Consider the following 22,148-nt stretch of genomic DNA (forward strand, 5'->3'; position numbering starts at 1 on the left):
CAAGGTTTGATTCCAGTCAAGGGCACATACCAAGCTTGGTTGCAGGCTCCTCCCTGGCCCAAGGCCAGGCCCTGGTCGGGGCGCATGCAGGAGGCAACCAATCAATGTGTCTCTCTTACACTGTTGTTTCTGTCTTTCCCTCTCTCTTCCACTCTCCCTAAAAATCAATGCAAAAATATCCTCAGTGAGGATTCACAACAACAAAAAAGTAAAAATACACTTAAATTCGTAGTCATTTACCAAGCAGATGCAAATTAAAGTGATGCGAAACCATTTTCTCATCCTTCAAATTGGCAAATACTCAGATTATAGGGAGGGTGGTAATGGGTCTGACATTCCCTCTGAGGGCGAGCCGCCTGCCGTGTCTGTTAGAACGCACAGCTCTGCAGCCAACACCTGTCCCCTCCGCGCCTTCTGCAGAGCACGTGGGGACAGGAGGCACGGAGGCTTCGGTCCTTTCAGCGAGTGTTGCCCGTCCCAGCACCCGGGAGGCCGTCTCAGAGCCGGAGGCACAGCCTGAAGCGTCCTCCCAAGCGAGGAGACATCCAGATCTGCAGGCCCCTCATTGGTGACAGGCAGGGCCTAGGGCTCCAGGGAGGCGGGTGCCTTCTCATCACACCTGTGAGAGTTAGAAGCGGGGGGGTGGGGGGTCGGGGGGGGGAAGCCCAGCAGAGGGACACGCTAACCTGTGGCATGCTCTTACTTAACCTGTATCATTTTTTTAAAATATATTTTATTGATTTTTTTACAGAGAGGAAGGGAGAGGGATAGAGAGTTAGAAACATCGATGAGAGAGAAACATCGATCAGCTGCCTCCTGCACACCCCCTACTGGGGACGTGCCCGCAACCAAGGTACATGCCCTTGATCAGAATCGAACCTGGGACCTTTCAGTCCGCAGGCCGATGCTCTATCCACTGAGCCAAACCGGTTTCGGCAACCTGTATCATTTTTTTAAAGAATGCCATCTGAGGCCATACTCATACTAATAGACACAAATGTCCCAAACAGCCCTGGCCGTGTGGCTCAGTTGGCTGAGCAGCGTCCTGTGCACCAAAAGGCTCTGGTTCGATTCCTGGTCAGGGCACATGCCTGTGCGTACAGGAGACAGCCAGTCAATGTTTCTCTCTCTCTCCCTCCCCTCCTCTCTTTCTAAAATCATTTTTTTAAATGTCCCAATCATTCAGTGAGAAAAGACACCTGCACTGTGACATGCAAACGGCCCGCGGCACTTCGCCGAGTTTCTGGGAGAGGGCCTACCTGGAATGCGCTGCTGTCGGAGGAATGACGGTGATGCCAACACTGAAGTTTGAAGTCACTTTAACACAATGGATTTGCATTAAAGGCACCTCTGGCCTGATATACCAGCCTGTCAGCATTCTTTTGGTCCCTCTTTCCCTGATATCTACTCCTTCGTTCCCTCAGCAAAGCAGTCACTCAGGCCTCGAGGCTGCAGTCGGCTGGGGAGTGAAGGACAGTGGGGCGTGTGCCAGAGGCGACAGGTTCCCAGGGAGAACGCAGCAGAGGAGAGGGGCGAGCAGAGGTGCAATGTTAGTAGGACGAAGAGCATTCAGGCAAAGACCAGGAGAAAAATGAGAAGGGCCGTGCAGGTCTGCACGCGGACACAGCGAACCTGCCTGGGACAGAGTGTGCTGTGGGCAGAGCCAGAGGGGCCGGATAGAGGGGCGCGGGAAGCCTGCAGAGCCCTGAGCAGAAACGCCGTGCTGGCTCCACAGCCAACCTGCTCCAGGTGGCCTGCACCAGGTTCGAGGCAGCATGAACCACAGCCATCAGAGGCGGTCACCCAGGGGCAGCAGCAGCGGGAGGCCACAGGCGGCTGGCAGGGTGCTGTCCCGAGCGCTGACCGCCACAGTATACTGGAAACCTCCTGGCTGCAGCTGATGGCGCGGTCTGCCCTGTGAGCCGCTGGTGCTGCAGACGCCACACATAACCTCTCTCACCATGACATGCAGGCCTAATGTGAACCACGTCTCTTCTTCATGGTTCATTTGGAGGAAAGGGCCAGAGAGAAATATTGTTAAACTAGAGGACCGTTGCATGAAGATTTGTGCAATAGGCCTTCCTTCCCCTGGCTGCCGGCACCGGTTTTCCTCTGGCACCCGGGACCCAGGCCTTCGCTCCAGCCACAGCGGAGAAGCCAAGCCTCTTCAGTCTTCTTCAGTCTTCAGTCTTCACACCGCACCTGCATATGCAAATTAACCCACCATCTTTGTTGGGTTGATTTGCATACTCACTCCTGGTTGGCTGGTGGTCATCGCAGAGGTATGGTCAATTTGTGTATTATCTTTTATTAGATGTCATCCAAGGCAAAGCCACTGTGCTGTCATCAAACACAGGCCTGGAGCGCAGACCCCGCCTGCTCTTCAGCCAGACCTGCCTGCACCACAGGCCGCACAGTGATGCCCTGGTCCTCAGCACCCACCACACAGGAGGTGGTCGCTACAGTGAGTCACATGTCCTCACAGCTCCATTTTCCCGGTCCTTACTCCATTACTGCCTCACCACCGTGTTTTCAGAGATCATGGTGCCATGTTTCAGTTACCTGCTTGCACATGCGTGGCAGGCATCCTGTGCTGTGACCCGCTTGCACACACTACCATTCAGAAAGAAAACGAGGGGAGTCCCGGCTACTCCGCAGCTCACCCTGACCCGGCGGCTCTGCCTCTTACTTGGGGATGGCACTTGCTCAGAACCTGTGCTTTGCCAACAGTCAAGCCTGGTGCCCTTTCCCTGCTGTCCCCACAGAGGACAGGGACCTGGCTCCCAAGGCCTGAGAGTACAGCTGAAGAGTCAAAGCAACAAGGTTATTTTTGGAGCTCCAGAGGCACGAACTTCAGCTCCACTGTGACCCGCAGCCGCGCAGCAGGCAGCGCAGGAGACAGCCCCCGTGTCCTGGGGGCACATCTGCTGCACGTGCTCACTCGCTCGGCATCCACTTCCCTCCCCCCCACATCTGCACGCATCGAGGGCAGCACCAGGCCGCCGGCGTCTTTTCAGACGACGAGCCACAGTCAAAGGCTGACCTTATGTAAGCAGTGCAGCTTCGGTAGTAAGCTATTTCTGTCGTTTCCTCCGCTGCTTACAAGGTGAATTAATGAGCGCCTCTCCACAGGAAGACTTCACAACCTCGTTCCCAACATAGAAAGTTATTTATTCAAGCGCAGCCCCGGCGGCGAGCGGAGGCAGCCTCGCAGGCGCAGCGGGAGCAGCAGACGGGCCTGAGTGAGGCGGCCGAGCGCCGAGTGGACCGCAGCCTCAAGGTACGCTGACCCGTGTCTGTCCCCGCCCGTGCCACGCATGTTTCTGTACAGCACTTTGCTGTGCTAATATTTTAAAGTGTCCTCAGAACTTTTAGAGCAAGTGTGAAGTGTGATTCTCAGAGAATGTTCAGTCTGCAGGTTATCTCTAACGTTGTATATCTCATTTCTGCTTAGCTACACAAAGCATTTTTAAAGCTTGGTTTTGGGCACCGACCTAGTTAGGAATTAAGACTTTCATCCATGTTCCGACCTTATTTTGACCTGTGTATCTACCCAGAGAAAAATGCACTCACTTCTCTGGAAAATGCATTATGCAGAGACAAATACGTGCTGTCAGAACCGTGACACTGTATGCAAATAAACGCGTGAGAACCCTCCCACAGGCTAGATGCCCCTCTTCGGCTGGATGCGATGGCCCAAACACAACCCCTGCCAAGCGGCACGCCGCCCTGGCTCGGAGGCCGTGGCCAGGACGCTGCTGCGGGAGCTGCAGTGGCACCTGAAGGAGCGGGAGAGGTTCATACAAGAGGTGGACCATGGGCACCAAGGGGCTCGCGCGGGGGTAGATTACACCTGGCTGAGAACCTACCAGAACCCCCACACGGCCATCCCAGCTACTGAACAAAGGCACCTTGAAGCTCTCTGCTCGCAAGTGCAGCCCTGCCAGGCGGGAGCCATTCTCAGCAGGTAACAGCCCCCCTTCTTGCTTCTGATGCGCATACCGTGGGTCTAAGCACTCACGCATCCACATGGGAAAGTGCACGCTATCGGCAAGCTCTTTAACCGTGTGCGTCCAATTCCCAGCAACCGAACGCCTAGCGGGCAATATCTGCTGCTATCTTACTGGCTAGAAATGCTTTAAGTCACCCCGAAATCTCTTTACTAGACGCATAAACTAAGCCGCGTGCAGACCCTCACAGGTGGCACCGCCACACGGCCACAGGACATGCTGCATGTGGGAGACAAGGGGATGGCAAAGGGAACTGTCTGAACCACATATTCTCACTGCTTCCCTCTAGATTTCGAGAAGTTCTGGCAGAAAATGATGTCCTGCCCTGGGAAATTGTCTACATCTTCAAGCAAGTTCTGGAGGACGCCCTGGGTAGCCCTGAGAAAGGCGGGCAGCCGGGCCTGGCAGTGGGGGGTCCCACTCACCCTGCGTGTCCAGGGGCCAGCGCCCGGAGTTCAGACCAGGATGAGATTCCCACTGTTTCCAGTTACGTGGAGCGACACGCGGAAAACAGGCTCCCCACATTCTTGCGCAGGACGTGGAACCTGCCGTATTACCACCCGCCCAGCTAGGCTGCTGGTGACCAGAGGCGGCGATTCAGGACCACCGCAGTCACAGCTTAATATTCAGAATAAGGTGATGTGACCCCGTTTCTCTCTGTTGTGAGGTCAAAGTTAAAGACCCCTGTGGGCGTGTCCTGTTTTAGACAGTGCTCCCTTTGAACCTCTCCAACAGTGCAATGTTTCTCAAAAACTAAAATGTTTCCTAAATATTTTGAAAAAAACATCTGAAGTATTTTCTTATACCTCAAAACATCTCACAGGAAGTGAGGCATTTATGTCGTAAGAGATTTGACAAATTCTGTGTGACACTTCGACATCAACCTGGACTTTGATTCTAAGAGGGAGCTACACACAGAACAAATAAACGAGTGGCGTGAATCCTCTCTCCTGTGACTGTGTCGCCAGGGCATTCTCTCAGAGGGGAGAGCCATGGGGCAGGAGTGAGGGCAGCGTGAGGACAAAGCTTCATCCTGACACTTCATTTTTAATCTCAGCTAAATTAAGGGAAAGTATAAACACAGCTCTGTGTCCGATCAGGAAAAAGAGATGGCCTGCTGTAACATTAGTAGCTGCTACTCTCAAAGAAAACAATGCTGACGTATACTTTACACCAATATTATGTTCATTTAAAATAGCAGCATATTTAATATCTAAATTAAACGTTTCATAATTTCATTAAAGTAGAAAATTATTCATTAGTCATATTTATCTTTATGATCAAACTAGAGGCCCAGTGCATGAAGATTCATGCACTGGAGGGGGGTCCCTCAGCCCGGCCTGCCCACTCTCACAGTCCGGGAGTCGTCAGGGGCGGGAGCCAACCCAGCAATCAGGGGAAGGAGATGCCCCCATCACACCTCTGTTGCTGCCACTGCCGGCAGTGCAAGCCTCAGCCGGCCCTGGTTACCTGCACGTCGGGCTGGCCCTGGGTGGCTGGGGGGCTGAGGTGACTGGGCGTCGCCATCTTGTGTCTGTGGGCACTGCCATCTTTGAGGGCATGGCAGTCCATTAGCATATTCCCTCCTTATTGGCTGTGGGCACCGCCATATTTGAGGGCGTGGCAGTCAATTAGCATATTCCCTCCTTATTGGCTGTGGGCACAGCCATCTTTGAGGGTGGGCAGTCAATTAGCATATTCCCTCCTTATTGGCTGTGGGCACAGCCATCTTTGCAATGGCGTGAGGGTCAATTAGCATATTCCCTCCTTATTGGCTGTGGGCACCACCATCTTTGCAATGGCGTGAGGGTCAATTAGCATATTCCCTCTTTATTAGACAGGATGCTAGACTTTACCATTCTCTTTTGTTTCTTTGTTAATCCTCACCTGAGGATATTTTTCGAATTGCATTTCAGAGAGAGAGTGGGAGGGGCAGACAGAAAGAAACATCAATGTGAGGGAGACACATCTGCTGGTTGCCTCCCACACAGGAGAGCAAGCCTGCAATGGAGGTACATGCCCTTGACCAGAATCAAACCCAGGACCCTTCCGTCGGTAGGCGGATGCTCTATCCACTGAGCTAAACCAGCTAGGGCTAGACTTTACCTTCTTAAAGGTAATTCCAAGGGACCTAATGTCTATAATTTTATATTTGGAGATTTGTGGGGGGTTATTTTTCATCTAAAAAGAAAGAAAAAAAGAACAGAACTAAACATACCCGCCAAAGCACCCTCCTGGCCGTCCTCCCTGCACACCCGGGAGCGGCCTCACTGTGGCCTCTGATCCCAGCCGTGCAATAACCAGGGTCACGCCGACCAGGGCTCGATAGACAGGCACCTGATAGCCGAAGAGGGCCTGCAAGCAGAGCTCCTGTGCGGGTCCTCCCTTTCCAGGAGGCGTTGCCGAGGGCTCTTCCATGGCGGTGAGACTTCTCGCGGGAACTCCCTGAGCGCAAGGTCAGTCCCCACGCGCACAGCCGCTGACTGCGGCAGACCCAGGACCCGCCAAGGGCCTGCGCATCCATCCACGCGTGCCAGGCCCTGAGCCAGCTCCACCGGCTCGTTTCCTGTGGCTGCCATAACCAGCAGCAGCCTGCGTGGCTTCGTGCTGCTCGGCAGGCACCGCTGCTTTAGAAAGAGAAGGTGTGAGGCAGCGCCGCATGGGGCAAGTCCATGGAAGCCATTGTTCCAACAGGCTCAGGTGAGGGTTAGCGTTTTCCGTTAAGGTATGTCCAGAGATTTCACCATAACATACGGCCTACTTCACAGGCTACAGCATGGTGTGCGCGTAGCTTTTACATGCACTGGGAAAGCCAGACGCTCACGTGACTCCCTTTACTGTGATGCTCGCTTCACGGCCCTGGTCTGGGACTGCCCTGCAGTATCTCCGAGGTGTGCCTGGGCCACAAATGCAGTTTAAAACACAGCCTGTACCATCCCAGGTTCTGTAAACTGGACATCCAGGGAAACGCAACTGGGCCCCTGCTTAGGGTCCCACAGGCCAACACCAAGGTGCTCACAGGCTGCGTTCCCCACTGGATCCTCATTCAGGCTGCGTTCCCCACTGGATCCTCATTCAGGCTGCGTTCCCCACTGGATCCTCATTCAGGCTGCGTTCCCCACTGGATCCTCATTCAGGCTGCGTTCCCCACTGGATCCTCATTCAGGCTGCGTTCCCCACTGGATCCTTATTCAGGATGCGGCCAAACTCAGTGCCTTGAGGTTGTAGGTCTGAGGCCCCATTTCTTTGCTCGGAGCATCAGCGGGGACCAGCCTGGCCCTGCCACGCCCACAGCCCACAGCCTTCTCGTGCTTCCCTGAGGCCTCATCTAACAACCACCAGGCCAGCCCCTCTCCTGCCTGAACCCCCACTGGGCAGAGGCCTCTGCTCCGAAGGGTGCATGTGATTAGATAATCCAGGTAAGCTCCCTGTTTTAGGATCTGAACCCTCTATTGCATCTGCCAAGTCCCTTTGCCATGTCACACAGGCACAGGTCCAGGGGACAGCTCTGGGGTCATCTACTTCCCAGGACTTCCCACTGGAAGCTGAGCAACAAGCCACCTTACCACCCAACCTTTTTCCTCATCTACAGTCAGAACGCCATCCACCCCCCGGAGGGCTCCAGGGTGCTTCCCTGTGCCTGCCACACGAGGGAGGGGCCCTGGCATGAGATGGGCAGGGTGCAGGCCCAGGACGCTCCTGCCAGGAGGAGGATGGAGACGGACAAGGTTGACACTGTGTGCCTGCACCCCTCACTACCGAGGCTGACGCTCTCCTGGCAATTTCACACGCACTGATTGTACTAATTTTTAGAATGGGGCTTATTTTTGTCTTTTCATTTATTTTACAAAAGTCTCAATCCATAAAGGACTGGAAACTTAAAAAACTGGTCCTTAGTTATAGGGACACTTAAATCTATACATCATTTCTGACAAGGTTAATAATTTACTTTCAATGTCACACCACAATGAGTATTTAAAGCAATGCTGTTCTGTCCTCCAAGTCTAGGGAGCAAGCTGGGGCGGGGGGGGGGGGGGGGGGGGGCAGGGAGCAGTAAGGAGGGCAGCCTACGGGGTCACTCAGCCGAGTAATCCTAGGCAACAAAGTGCACAAAAACATGAGCAGCGCCGCCGCCCAACGCGGCACAAGGGTCTCTCTGTCCCCTCCCTGCCTCCAGGACACAAACCCACCGAAGGCCCCAAGTTGCCCCTGAGCCTGCAAAGGCTGGAACAACCATGGACCCTGACCCATAGATCAGACAGAGCAACAGACAAGGTCAACTTAACAAGTTAAAAACAAAACCACTCTAAAAAATAATAATAAAAAAAAAATAAAAACAAAACCACTCTGCGGACTGTACCATAAAGGGTGTGGAACTCCGTGGAGGGGCCAAGCAGGGATGCAGCTACCCAGAGCTGGAGGTGCCTCCACGGGCCTTCCGAGAGAGAGCAGGTGTTTCTACTCACCAGGTCCACGTCTCCTAAAAACAGCAGGCAACCTCCTGCCACCACAATCACAGACAGCAGCTGCTTAAGTCCAACAATAGCGGGAGGCAGAGCGCCCATAAAACTGAACAAAGCTCCAGCTTCCACGCTCCCGGGTATGTACCCCATTGGGTTGAAAACTTCTGACCCCACAAAAACCTGGGCCTGGGTGCTCACAGCAGCTTTACTCGTAATCGCCAAAACTCGGAGGCCGCCAACGTGTTCTTCAGTAGGTGGTACCCAGACATGGGCTGTTACTGAGCACTTGAGAAGAATGAGCTCTCTGGCCATGACAAGGCCTGGAGGAACCTTAATCGCATCTGGCTAAGTGAAAAAAGCCAATCTGAACAGGCTACATACCTGTGATTCCAAGCATAGAACATTCTGGAACATGCAAAACAATAGAGATATTAAAAAGATCAGTGGTTGCCAGGCGGGGGGGGGGGGGCGGTCATGAATAGGCAGAGCAGAGCAATTTTCAGGGCAGTGAAACTGCTCTGTATGATACTGATGGTGGATACATGTCCTTGTACATTTGCCCAAACCCACAGACTGTACAACAAACACCAAGAGTGGCCCCCCTTCTTAGCTATGATGTAACCACACCGCTTCATCCGTTGCAACATATGTAGCGCATTAGAGCAAAATGTTAATAGGGCAATGCTGGGGGGGATTGGGGGGGTCCACGGCACACTGCACTCAATTTTTATGTAAAATTCAACTGCTCTAAAAAAGTCGTCTAGCCCAGCCACATGGCATGGCTCAGTGACTGAGCATTGACCTATGAACCAGGTCACTGGGTCGGGGCACATGCCCGGAATGCAGACTCCATACCCAGTGAGGGGCGTGCAGGAGGCAGCCCTCCCATGATTCTCTCTCATCATTGATGTTTCTCTCTCTCTCTCCTCCTCCCTTCCTCTCTGAAATCAATAAAATAAATAAGCAAAATATTCTATTAATTAAAAAAAAAAAAACTAGAACTCCGCATCTGGTAGGGGAAGGTTAGCTGGTGTGGCCGGCTCGCTTTGGGACGGCCTGGCATCGCGCAGGCAGCGGGGACCAGGGACGTGCCAATGGGGCCCAAGTCCTCGTTGTCCCGGCCCCGCACCCACCCGCAGCCCGGCCGCCTACCTCCTGGATGCCGCCTGATGCGCCTGCGCGGGTGCTTGCGTCTGCGCCTGCGCCTGGGCCTCAGCCTGGGCCTCAGCCTGCGCCTGGGCGGCGACGGGGCAGGCACCAGGGCCTCTGTCCCTGCGGTGGGCCTCATCTCTGGCCGCCTCGGCCGGGAAGGCGGGCGGCGAGCCCAGCAGCTCCACATCGGTCACGGTCTTGCCGATGGTGAACCAGTCGTTGATCTGGTCGATGGTGAGCTTGCGCAGCATGGTCGCAGCCTGGCCTCGGCGCCGCCTCAACCGCCTGATGACTACGTGCGAACGTGGCTCAGCGTCGTGCCCAAGGCCCCGCCCTGCTCCCGGCCCTCCAATCAGTGTGCCCCAAGGCCCCGCCCTGCTCCCGGCCCTCCAATCAGAGCGCACCAGCGCCACGTGCCCAGGCCTCGTGCCTGCCAACCCACGCCCGGCCACGCTAGGCCTGCTGGGAGCTTGGCTCGCCCCGCCCCCACCCAGAGACGTGGGCTTTCAAAGCCCTCAGGGCTGCCAGCTCCGCCGCCACCTGCGCTGACCCGGAGTCTGCGTGATGTGACCCCCAGGGCCCGCAGCCCTCGGGGCGGGCGCAAGGCGTCAATGGACCGGGATGTGCAAGACCCATTCTTGCTCGTCCGCCCTCTCCCTCTGAGGGTCTCTAAGGGGAGGCTTGCGCCGGGCCCAGTGCAGGGCCGCGGGGATGGAGCTCAGGTGAAAGCAAAGCCGGGCAGGGAGTTGTGGCTGACTTGCTGAGGTCAACAACTGGCGGCGAAACGGGGGCACCTTGCCCGCGATCTGGGGAGAGAGGAGCAGGGAGAAGGTCACGGGAGGCTGTTAGGAATGACCCCTAACGGGACACCTACAGGACAACCAGGCACCATGGACGGAAGAGGACTCGGGATCCCAGAGGAAGGGCGCAGGTGGGTGAAGGCCCGCCCGAAGCAGGCAGCCCTCCTGGCTGAGTTGAGGGCCTGGAAGAAGTTCTGTGGGGCCGGAGCATAAGCAAACGGAATTCATCTTCCTCCTTTTACACCTGCATCTCCGCTGCACTGAACCGCCCACCGCTGAATAGGTGGCGAGGGGCACTGGCGTGGGGGTCCTGGGCAAGTGGATGGCGCTTAACACCCCAGAGCTGCTGACAGGGTCCCGGCCAAGCGCTAGACGAGTGGAGGAAGGTGGAGGACGGAACCCTAGGAAACAGCCCGAAGGAAGAGGCAGAGGGGAAATCAGCAAAGGGGTCCAGAGGAAGGAAGGCGACACGGAGACTCAGCAGCCTGCCAGGACCGCCTGCCACCATCATACCGTCAGTACCCAGCGCAGGGTCTGGGCATCAAGAGCATGGCGCTGACCAACAGCGTTAAGTCCAGTTAAGGACTGGGATATGCCCCCCCAAATGCCCCAATAAGAGGTCAGCCTGAGAAAGTGCAGCAGACGTCAGCATAGGCAGGCTTGTCCTATTGGTGCCCAGCATGGCACTGTTACCAGACAGGGGACCTGGCCCTGAGCCCTGAGCCCTGAGCCGGTCTGCCTCGGGCTGGCCAGGCGTGTGTGGGTTCTTGACCTGGTGCAGGAGGAACTTCACAACACGAGTCGGGGTGACTATGAGGGTACGTTTATCAACGCCGGGGACGGTGAAACCAGGAAGGGCTTCGCATAGCAGCAGCCACAGGAGAGCCCTCTGCTCACTGGGAGTCAAGAGAGGGGCCTGGGAGACAGGGTCAGGGGGTGGCCCGGGTGAGCTGTCACTGCCCATTGCTCCCGGGTGGCTAGTCTCTCCGGGTCCCTTCGCGTTTAGGACGTGCACACCTGTGGGAGAAGGAGAGGGGGGAGGAACGGTGCAGTGTGCTCCCCAGGGGGAGAGCTTGCTCTGGGCCCTTTGCTTTCGCGTTCTCTCTCTCTCGCAGGCCAGAATTTTCAGGAGGTCTCGGGGGGATTTAGCAAACTATTCACTGTTTTCCAGGCATGCTCTTTCGGGCTTGTGGTCTCCATGGATGGGTCAGCGCCAGAGCAGGTGGCGCATTGGTGACTGCAGCTGGTCCTGGTCTCACCCACTTGGTTGTGCTGCTTTTCTGGGCCTGGAGCTGAAATACAGCTGAGGCCTAGACGTCATCTCTAGGTGAGGCGACCTTCTTTATCGGCTGTGAATGACTCGGCCCGTTTGTTCAGCGCTCTCAACTGCCCCATTCTGCTCGCCAAGGAATTTTCTAGATTTTTTATTATTATTATTGATTTTTTACAGAGAGGAAGGGAGAGGAATAAAGAGTTAGAAACATGGATGAGAGAGAAACATCAATCTGCTGCCTCCTGCACACCGCCTACTGGAGATGTGCCCGCAACCAAGGTACCTGCCCTTGACCGGAATCGAACCTGGGACCCTTGAGTCCGCTGGCCGACGCTCTATCCACTGAGCCAAACCGGTTAGGGCTCTAACTTCTTATTATCCTGATCAGCACGGAGCTGGGAACCCCAGGCCCAAATCCTGGCCACACCGCTAACTTATATTATGAGCTCCAGACCTTGTATGCCGACTATGACAAATACGGCAGCCTCCAAAACGTGCCCCTGGCATGCTTGTTGGCCGAGGCCAAGGAATTCCATCGGCCAGCGGAGACCTGCGGGCCTTGCAGGTTTTGCCTATCGGCGTTCCCAGCGCAGCCTGCGCGGCTCACCCAAAGGGAGAGCAGCTGACAGCAATTACAGTGCCGCTGATGCACGAAGCACCCCTCTCCCGCAAAGCAGCAGAAGCCAAGGTCAACGTTCCCTCACGTCTTTGCTGACCTTCTCAACCACAAAACGCAGCATCTGCGCTTTGAGTAAATCTGCTGGGGCGGGCTTTGAGTAAATCTGCTGGGGCGGCCGTTCTTTAAACATTGTTTCCTTTGAAGGTGTGTTGGATTTGCAATGAAAGACGTTAAAAACCTGTTGATCTCAATTCAAGCTGGAAGTTCAAAAGCTTTGTCTTGAAATAGCTTACAAGGATGCTCTTCCAGTTTCCCCTAAAGGTTTGTTGCCCTCGGCATTTTCCGAACCCGTTGTGGGTCTAAAACACTCTTTTTCTAAGAGTGGGTCTCAGGACTCCTGGTCTCAGGATTCCTCTTAACAATAATTTGCCCTGCCCTGGCCGGTATGGCTCGGTCGGTTGGAGCGTTGTCCCAGGCACTGAAAAGTCGCAGGTTCGATTCCCGGTCAGGGCACAGGCCTGAGTTGCAGGTTTGGTCCCAGTCGGGGCGGGTATGGGAGGCAACGAGTGGATCAGTGTTTCTCTCTCACATGGATGCTTTTCTCTCACATGGATGTTTCTCTCTCTCCCCCTCCCTCCTTTCCTCCCTCCCTCCTTCTGTCTTTCTCCCCCTTCCTTTCTCTCCAAAAACAGGAAAACATATCCTCAGGTGAGAATAAAAAAATAAAAATAACTGGTGTGGCTCAGTTGGTTGGAACATCATCCCGTACATCAAAAAGTGAAAGGTTCGATTCCCAGTCAGGGCACATACTCAGGTTTCGGGTCCTATCCCATCAGGATGCATGCAGGAGGCAACTGATGGATCGATTTCTCTCTCTCTCCCCCCCTTCCTCTCTCTAAGATCAATTTTTTTTAAAAGCTTACAAAAAATAAAGCCGTGTGATGTTAAACAGGTATTTTTTTATGAAAAGTAACTAAAATATTATTTTTCCTGTGTGAGAAGAGTGACACTTTTCCATTGTCAGTGATCTCTTAATGTGGCCGTACTGGGAGACAGCTGTGGCCGTACTGGGAGACAGCTGGGCTCATACCTGATATCATTCTCTTGTGACATCACAAGTCACACAGCCTCTGGAAGACTCCAGCATGCCCTTGTGAGAGAATGCTAGTGAAAAAGAACACTCGCCTCTTCCCATTGTGATGCAAATGGATTTGACGCCCCGGGAGGAGCATGGAAACCCCCAAACCATGCTCTGAGAACCACTGCCCTAACATGGCCAGCCTTTAGGTTTCGCACGGGGCTTCCTGTGATTCAAACGGTCTTCTCCTGGAAGCAGGACCCCCCGCCCCCATCCCATCCTTCCGCTGGGGCTCATGTCCTTCTGCCTGAATGATGAACTGTTGACTTTTTTTTTTTTTTTAATGCGGATCTACTGGTGATTATTCCCTGTCTTGGTTTGTCTGAGATATCACCTTATCCACCAAAGGTTAATTTCCTTATGCACTGAATTCTAGGTGGGCAGTGGGCAGTTATTTTTAGTTTTCTATGGTTTTGTTTTCAGGTTTCAAGGTATCCATTTATTTTCATGCACCTGCCTGCTGGGTTTCCATAAGGCCTTTTGAATTGGTGGTGTGACTTTTATTTCATCACTTCTGGAAATTGCTCAGCCACCTATTTTCTCATGTTTCCGCCCCCTCTCTCATTCTTGAAGACTCCCATTACACATCTGACGGCCTCCCTTGCTGTACCCTCTCTCTGAACTCCTGTCGCTACGTTTCTGAATGGTTTCTTCTATCTTCCAATGCACTTAAGTCTTCAACTATCTCATCCGCTGCTGAACACATGCAATTTTTCTTTGGCTCTTTTTCAAATCCGGTGAGTGGTTTTCCTTTTGTTTCACTTGCTGCAATTTTCTGCTGAAATTTCCAGGCTGGGTTTTATCTCCTTGCCCAGGGAGGTGGCGCTTTTTAAAGGCTGCGTCTGCAGGTCCAGTGTCTGGAGCCCTGGGCGCGTCTTTACAGTGGCTCTTCGGTAGCATTTCTATGCACAGAGTAGATGCATAAAGGCACGCGGGGCAGACATGTTAACAATTCAAGGAGAAATGGCAAGAAAACCGCAGAGACCGGAGACGCGACTTCCCGGGCTTCAACATAGCAAGGAAAGCCGGTCCCCTTTTCAGGTTGACCAGCTCGTCCGCTCTGTCCAGGCCCTTCCCGGTTTCAGCACGGAGTCCCGCGTCGGGGACTGATCCACACGCTTTGTCACCTTCTTATGACACCCCAGCCCCGCCGCGCCCCGCCGCGCCCCCAAGCTGCAGCCTCGGCGCGGCCGCTGGAGGCGCTGTGGTGCGCAGGCGCCGCTTGGAACGCGCTCTGGCTCTGGGGCGCCGCTCCTTCCGCCTTCCCGGCAGGCCTTGCGCGGCGCCTGCGCGTTCAGTGACCTTCCCGAGTAGCTGGCTGTGCGGGTCGGTACTGCCCGAGCCGTTGGTCCTGCGCTGAGGTGAGTGCGGGGACCGCGGTCCGGTGCTTGGTGCAGGGCAGCCGCGACAATGGGGGAACGGGACGGTCGCCGGCAGCGGCTCGGGGCCGGATGTGCCCGCGGAAGGAGCCGGCGGCGAGCAGGACCCTCCCCAGACGCACCCGCCTCGACCCCCGCCGACCTTGCGGCCCAGCCCAGCCCCTGCCGTCCGCCTGCGGGCGCGAGCTGGTCCGCCCGGCCCCCGAAGCTGGAGGCGGTGGCCCGGGGGTTAGGTTGCGTGGGGACCAACCGCCCCTCTCCCTCTTGGACGAGCGCCTCGGCCGCGTAGGTTCCAGCCGCGAGCCGAGGTCGCGCTGCGGGCTAGTGATGGAGCCGGAGTCCAAGCCGAGAACCCAAACCCGCCTGTAGTGCGTTCTCCCCCGCACCCCTCAACTTCCCGCGCACACTTGTCTCCGAGTTACACTGCGCCTCTGACGTGGGGGAGGGAAACGGGGTTCAGGGGCGACGCTTGGATTGTACGGACCTGAGCCTGCGCGCCCGGGTCTGGCCGCCACGGTCAGGGTGGGAGTGGCTGCTGCTAATGCGCCGAAGCCTTTGCGGGGGGTACACGGACTCGGGGACACCCCTCTGACCTTTGGGTAGGACGGGCCTTGGAAGGAAGGTGCCGTGAGACCCGCACACGGAGCTGGGGATGTGGGCGGACAGGTGGCTCCAGCAGCAAAAGTGGGGGTGTCAGTATTAAATGTTGAGGACATGTCACCTGTCCAGCCAACTGTGGCAACTTTGGTTAAAAGGAAAGTCGGGGCGCCTAGCCTGTGTGGCCCAGTGGTTGAGCGTCAATCAGGGCGTGCAGGAGGCAGCCGATCGATTTCTCTCGCATCATTGATGCTTCTACCTCTCTGCTCTGAAATACATGAAAACATGTTTTTTTAAAAAGGAAAGTTGGGGGAGGTAAGTGTTGGCAGTGTCCCCGTGGCAGTCCAAGGTAATTGTAGGTGAGAAGATGCCGGGACACCTGAGCCCTGAGCCGAATGTCGGGGTGACTAGCGGTTCTTGGGTCCCTTCTTACCTGCCTCCTGTGCAACCTCCAGACCCTCATCTGGCCTCTCGGGGAGGGCCTGGCCCAGGGCGTCTTCTCTGGGTGTCCGTTGCCTTTCTTCTGCTGCTGCTCAGGTGGTTCACTGAGTTCTCACTCCACACCAGGCACCCCGCTGGGTTTCATGTCTCCTCAAATTCCGGGGAGCACCTGGGGGGCAGGAAGAGGGCTCCCTGCTTGCTTCACAGAAAGGTATCTCCTGAACCGGCAGTGTCGGGACTTGACCAAGGTCAGGAGCAGAGCAGGCAGAGCTGGTCCAACGGAACCCGGGGTTCCAGGCTTCTGCCCCGTGGCCCCTGGCACCTTCCTCCCCACCCACTGCGGGTGCAGGAGGCGAGGCTGCCCTCGGGCACCTTCCAAGTCAGCTTGTTGGGTTCGTGGAACCTCATCCTGACAGAGCAGCTCAGTACCGTGTGAGGACAGGACAGGTGAGGGCTCCGGGGGAGGACACGGCCGTGCTCCGAGGCCCATCCTCCGAGCGCCAAGCTTCAGGCCCAGGAAGATCTCTCCTGGCAGCCGCGCCTGGGGCAGGTTCTCGTGGTAACCAGAAGCAGGGCTGGCGGAGGGCAGGCTGCCTTCTCCAGTACCATGCGCAGGGAGGGGAGTGGGGAGGGATAAAGGGGAAAGCACGTGGTGACACTGTTAAATGTGGGTCACATCTATAATAATAAAAGCCAATATGCTAATTAGATCAGATGTCCTTCCGGATGAAGCCGGGGCTGTGAGGGAAGCCTGGGCCCAGGTGTCTGCCAGAGGCCAGAGGGAAGCCGGTGCTGGCAGCCGGGGAAGGAAGGCCTACTCTTACAGGAATTTCGTGCACCGGCCTCTGGTTTAGAATAAAAGCTGCACTCTGCCATGCCTCCAGGGCCCTTCCCTAGGCCACCATGGTATTTGGTATAATAAGCGCTCCACATCGGACGCCCGATGCTGCATCCCTGGCACCGACCAGCTCATCTTCACACCCTTTGGGGGGTGCTGTTCTCACCCTGCTTTACAGGTGAGGAAACCGGGGCAGTCTGACTCAGCTGGAGAGGTGCAGGGCCAGGGTTTGACCCCGGGCAGCACAGTGGCCTTCCCAGTCCTCCCCCCTCCAAGTCCGGTCTGGCCTGGGGTCTCAGCGCAGACCCGGCCGCCTAGTCCATGCTCAGCCCACGTTTGCTGGGTGAACAGGGACCCCATGTGCAGGTGTCCGTGCGGGGATCAGGGGAAACAGGACAGTTCTGAGCACGAGGGGAGGGGCGAGGAAGTCCGAGTGGGGGGAGGCTGCAGCACCAATGATGCAAAGCTGCGTCTTCAAGTAAAACTAGCATCCCTGCGCATGAATCCGTGTGCCGGTAGCTCTCTGCGGGGCCTGACCATCTGCGCCCGCTGCCCAGAGGCCCTCTGCAGTGGCAGAACGCTTGCCTCGTTGCCACAGCGACGAAGCAAGCATTCCACCAGGCTGCTCATGCTGCCTGCTCTCAGCGGCCACCCCCCCAGGACTGGGGGACTCCGGCGGGGGCTGAAAGGACTGGGTGCCACCATCTTTGTGACCGGAGTGACAGTTAATTTGCAAAAGGACAAGGACGAGGGCTGTGTTCCTGAGGGTGGTTTGAATGGGTGTGGGCAGCAGACCAGCTGTTTCTACAAAGCTCACCTGAGGGTAGGTTTTTGGTGATGGGGCGGGGGGGGGGGGGGTAGAGAGAAACATCGAGGGGGTGCCTTCCGTACATCCCCCGACCGGAATCCACCCGCAGCCTTGTGGTGTGCTGGATGACACGCCCACCCACGGAGCCGCCCAGGGCTCTTACCAAACTTACTCGGATGGCAGTGGGGGCGGCTCAGTGAGAGTCTGTAGTAAAGTGTAAACATCATCAAAGCGTTACTGTGAGACCTACACGTACCAGTGCGCTGTGTAAGGTGAGGAATTGATGGCTTTATCGATCAAATCCAGCAATTCATGAAATCAGTTGCCATTGTAGCTCTTAGGAAGTGAGCTGGCCTTGAGCTGCCTGCTTTGTACTTAGCAATGGGCTTCGAGACTGGGGCACACATAAAACATCGCGACCCTGGTTAAGGCCGTACTTTGTTGTATGATTGAAGTTTGCTGAGAATGGAACTTAAAGGTCTCACAAAGAAAACACACGAGGTGATGGAGGTGTTAACTAACTGCGTGGGGAAACCTCACACAGTGTATACATACATGAAGCCACACCGCAGTGTACACTTTAAATATCTGACCCTTTCCTATTATCGGGTAAACCTCGGTGCCGCTGAAACTTGAAGCGCAAGCACGGAGCGGCAGCTGTCGCTGTGCACCCACCTGGGTGTTGTTCTCACGGGAAATCGTGGTGCCTTGACCACGTTCTTGTTCTGCTTTGAATGCCAACAGTTCTGCCCGACCAGCGTGGCTCAGTGGTTGAGCATCGACCTATGAACCAGGAGGTCTCGGTTCGATTCCCGGTCAGGGCACATGCCCGGGTTGCAGGCTTGACCTCTAGTGTGGGGCGGGCAGGAGGCAGCCAATCAATGATTTTTCTCTCTCTCTCCCTCTCCCTTCCTCTCTGAAATCAATAAAAATATATATATTTTTTTAAATGCCAACTGCTCTTAGCATGGTGATGCAAACACACTGGTTCTCAATTTAAAGCTGTGAAGGTGGTGTGTGATTTGGGGCAGGACATTCGTGGAGGGTAGCCCTTGGGGGACATTTGCTGACACCGCAGGATGGCACAGGCCTGAGGAATGAGGGTGACTGACCGAGAGCTGCGCTGGCCCAGGTCGGGCGTTGGGGGGCTGGGGGTGCAGCTCAGAGAGCAGGGGCCCGTGGGGGTGTAGCGGTGGAGGGGGGCATCTGACATCAGAGCAGATCCCTGAAGAGTCGTGGGAAATAGGGTGAACTTCATGAATAGATGGAAATCTCTTGCCGTTTCTGTTGGAAACCATGGTCGTGTTAACATTTATCACTGCTTTCCTTTCCAGATGTTTCAGAGCCTCATTAAAAATGTGTGGGTGCCCATGAAGCCCTACTACACGCAGGTTTACCAGGAGATCTGGGTGGGCATGGGGCTGATGGGCTTCATCATTTACAAGATCCGGAGTGCGGGTGAGTGTCCGCGGGCTGGGCTCTTGGGGTTATGGGCAGAATTACTTCCAGAGGCACTTCAGGCACATTGACGGGACTGGAGTTCTTACCTAACCCATTGGGCCCCCGTTAAAATGTGGGGAGCACACATTGGCCAAGAAGTGTTTGGGGAAATTTGAATAAGACTTGGCTACCAGGGACCTGACTTTTCTTAGGTGGGACAGTGGTGTTTCGAATGCATAGGCGATACCCTCAGCGTTAAGAATGCAGACTACCTGTTTGGGGGTGACGTCCGGGATGCAGTGTTCACTGCTCCTGTTCCATCGTTCTGAGTGTTTGAAATGTCTTCACGCTAACCGTTACGGCAGGGTGACCATTTCGTTCTCAGGAGCAGCGGTGGGCCCCATCACGTATTGACAAGCCATTGGTTCAGAGGGAAAAACAGGAGGAAACTTTCCAGTTGCCAGACAAGGGCTCGGGGTGTGGTGGGATGTGATGGGCGTGAGAGCCCTGCCACGCGGAAGCGGAAGCGCCGTCACCGCCCAGAGCGCGTCTGTGGCAGGTGCTCCCCTCGCTGTGAGACAGGAGCGCCCGTATCTGAGAGCTCCCTGTCGGCTCCGCCCAGGCCGTGACCTCCCCCGCCACATGCTGGTCCCACAGTGAACTGGCTCCGGGCTTTTGTAAAGCATTGACCACTTTTTCTTTCTTTTCCTTTTAGATAAAAAAGCTAAAGCTCTGAAAGGTAAGGGGCTTGCTTTCTAAGTGGGTGGGAATGAGAGCCCCATTGGACCGGGAAGGGAGTCAGGGCCCAAAGGGAACCGAGAGGGTGTGATGGGGGGCTTGCGAAGGTGAAGCCTGCTTCTCGGGGTCTGAGGTTAGAGGGGGTGCTCACGCGTGTGCAGCAGGAGGGAGCATGGACGGGCAGGGAACTGGCGCCCCTGTAGGGGAGCCCCAGTTGCTGGGAGCACCCCGCCCAGTCGGTGTGTGGGGGGAGCCCCATGAATTTAGGCCCTGGTACTAGGCAGGTCTTACGTTGCTTCCCGAGTGACAGTGAAACGCTGTCATCTGAGCCCTGCACACCCAGGGCTGCCCCTGGCCCTTGGGGAGGAGACGGGGCCTGCCCTCCCTCTTGGCGCCTGTGAGTGAGCTGCATGCACGCGTGGGGCCAGAAGCCCTCACACTCCCTGACCCGTGTAGAAACAGCCTCTTCACACGACGGGCCATGCTTACACTTGATGCTGACACGGTAGCTGCACTCGGCCTGCTCTCCTGACCGTATCTGTTGTGCTTCTTCCAAAGGTTCGAGTCCCGCACCTGCTCATGGTCATCACTAGCAGCTGAGCCGAGTGCGCAGCGGGGAGCGGCCTGGCGCACACTTCGGCTGTTAGATGGGGGCGGGGGGGACCATGCTGTATCTAGAAGTGCCGGGTCCTTGCTGGCATGAATAAACATACCTGTAGACACCACGGCTGCTCGCCGTCCCTCCCTCCGCCTGTGGCTGCCGACCCCGCGCGGATCTGTAACAGCAGGTGCAGCCAGGCGCTCCGAGCCGGTCGGCCTTAGGGATCCCCAGGAATTGGTGCCAACATCTCGGTTATCATAGGAGTTGGGGGTCAGGCCTAGGCGCTCTCCCGTCTGGGGCTCAGTGCCCATGAGCTTGCACACGGGGTGACGATGTGCGCTCTGCCTCAGCGCCGTTGGGAGGCTGGGAGGGCTGTGGAGGAGCGTTGTATTCCAGCTAACATGCTTGGAAAGACGGTCCCGTTAGATCAGTGTGGGCGGAGTTAGAAGCTCGGGGTGTCATCAGAAGGCAGTCGTGACATTAGAACCATCGATACTTCAGTGAGGCTAATGCCACACGAACGCTGCGTGGCCTTTCCTCCATCTAAAGCAGTGACCACAGCCCGTAGAGGTGCGTGCTTTAACCTTCTGAAGCCGCGAGCGTGGAGCTGCAGGGAGCCCGGGGTGAAACCTGTCCTGGCGGTCAGGGGTCTGGCTGTGGAACAGAGATGATGCCGTGGCCCGGTCCCTGGCTGTTTCTTTCCCTGCCTTTCCTCTGCGTCTCCAGCATGCGGTCGGGCCTGGCCCGGTTGGAGCCCGGCCAGTGGCCGCCGCGTCCTGTGGGTTCCTGTGCCTCCGTGTCCGTTGTGAGTGGGTCAGATCGGCCGCTGCCTCAGGCTCCAGCAGGAGTTGGCGTGAAGGCGTTGGCGGCCCAGGAACTCGGGGGTGGGGGGTCTCTTTCCCACAGGAATCGCATTTTCTCCTAAGAGTTCCGCCTCCAGGGGATGGGTTGGCGCTTGGTTCAGAAAGACTACCTTAGGGTTACTCACTGGGTGCTACACTCAGACCAGCTGGTGTCAGCGACCTGGGGCCTCAGGACTGCTGGCCTGGTGGGGCCCGAGAACTGTCTTTCTTACCTGTTCCCGGGCGTGCCGATGCGCAGGGACCACTGGGAAAACGGAGGACTGCTGATCCTACAGACAGCGGCACCCACAGAGCGCTTATGTCCACGGCACCGCTCGCCATGTTGGTTCCAAGCTGAACGGTGGGGCTCCAGGCCCACGTACAGAGGAGGAAAGGGGCTGAGCGAGGCCGTGACGTGCAGGTCACCCAGCCCGTGCAGGGCCTGGGCCTGGACTCCAGAGCCTGAGCCCGCCCAGAGAGGCACAGGGAGGCCCCGGGAAGGGGCCTGGAGGCACAGGGCTGGTGCGGCCGGGCGCCTGTTCCCTTGTCGCCTGTGGTTCCTGCAGTTATCATCCGGGCAGGTGACATTGTCTCCTTAAAGATGCTTGTCACCCATGTGGGCCGGCACCTGGACCACACTGTGCAGAGCGGTGGGGTCTTTGGGGCTCATGTGAGGGGACTGAGCCGAGATCGGGGGTGCCCTCTGAAGGTGGGCTGGTCTGCTGGCTGCCGCACGGCGGTTTGTAGCAGGGCAGCTGGAGGGCGTCAAAGGTAGATGCCACCCACCTGCCCCCGCAGTTCTGCAGGGCCAGCCGTACAGGCGGCTTCCTGGCCCAGGACCCATTCACACCCAGCTCCTCTGGGCTTTGGGAACAAGCCGGTCATGGCCTCGGGTGGCCTGTAGGTGGAGCCAGCGTGTGTCAGGAGCTGATGGCACAGCTTCCTGTGGGTGACAGCACCCACATGGGAATTGCTGGGTGCTGGCGCTGGGCAGAGGGGCCTGTCCAAG

The 22,148-nt window shown here is 56.4% G+C and overlaps 3 protein-coding genes across 3 annotated transcripts in view; 2 read left to right on the forward strand and 1 right to left on the reverse strand.

Moving 5' to 3' along the window:
• TDRD9 (tudor domain containing 9) overlaps positions 1-9,876 on the reverse strand; it is a gene marked incomplete at its 5' end in the record, with an annotated part of 54,060 nt that extends 44,184 nt beyond the window's left edge. Inside the window, one exon of the mRNA XM_080672692.1 lies at positions 9,626-9,876. Coding sequence (XP_080528818.1) covers positions 9,626-9,876 — 251 coding nt within the window. The remainder of the gene's footprint in view (positions 1-9,625) is intronic.
• On the forward strand, positions 2,869-4,949 carry RD3L (RD3 like). Its single transcript, XM_080672701.1, has 4 exons — positions 2,869-3,048; positions 3,133-3,280; positions 3,664-3,967; positions 4,300-4,949. Exons 3-4 carry the CDS (start codon positions 3,669-3,671, stop codon positions 4,580-4,582), a joined length of 582 nt encoding a protein of 193 aa, XP_080528827.1. The 5' UTR covers positions 2,869-3,048; positions 3,133-3,280; positions 3,664-3,668; the 3' UTR covers positions 4,583-4,949.
• Positions 9,877-14,684: 4,808 nt separating the features above from the next.
• On the forward strand, positions 14,685-20,421 carry ATP5MJ (ATP synthase membrane subunit j). The gene is made up of 4 exons (XM_080668445.1): positions 14,685-14,816; positions 18,853-18,976; positions 19,674-19,697; positions 20,255-20,421. The coding sequence occupies exons 2-4, from the start codon at positions 18,853-18,855 to the stop codon at positions 20,287-20,289; spliced, it is 183 nt and encodes a 60-aa protein (XP_080524571.1). The 5' UTR covers positions 14,685-14,816; the 3' UTR covers positions 20,290-20,421.
• The last annotated feature ends 1,727 nt before the right edge of the window (positions 20,422-22,148 follow it).

Source organism: Plecotus auritus, assembly GCF_963455305.1.
Source record: "Plecotus auritus genome assembly, chromosome: 1".
Classification (NCBI taxonomy): domain Eukaryota; kingdom Metazoa; phylum Chordata; class Mammalia; order Chiroptera; family Vespertilionidae; genus Plecotus; species Plecotus auritus.

Bases quoted from the DNA above. Each gene is read 5' to 3' on its own strand.
- ATP5MJ (XM_080668445.1), top strand. From the start codon at position 18,853: ATGTTTCAGAGCCTCATTAAAAATGTGTGGGTGCCCATGAAGCCCTAC. The intron at 18,977-19,673 runs GTGAGTGTCCGC...TTTTCCTTTTAG, and splicing joins TTACAAGATCCGGAGTGCGG to ATAAAAAAGCTAAAGCTCTG. The intron at 19,698-20,254 runs GTAAGGGGCTTG...CTTCTTCCAAAG, and splicing joins AAAAGCTAAAGCTCTGAAAG to GTTCGAGTCCCGCACCTGCT.
- RD3L (XM_080672701.1), top strand. From the start codon at position 3,669: ATGCCCCTCTTCGGCTGGATGCGATGGCCCAAACACAACCCCTGCCAA. The intron at 3,968-4,299 runs GTAACAGCCCCC...GCTTCCCTCTAG, and splicing joins GCGGGAGCCATTCTCAGCAG to ATTTCGAGAAGTTCTGGCAG.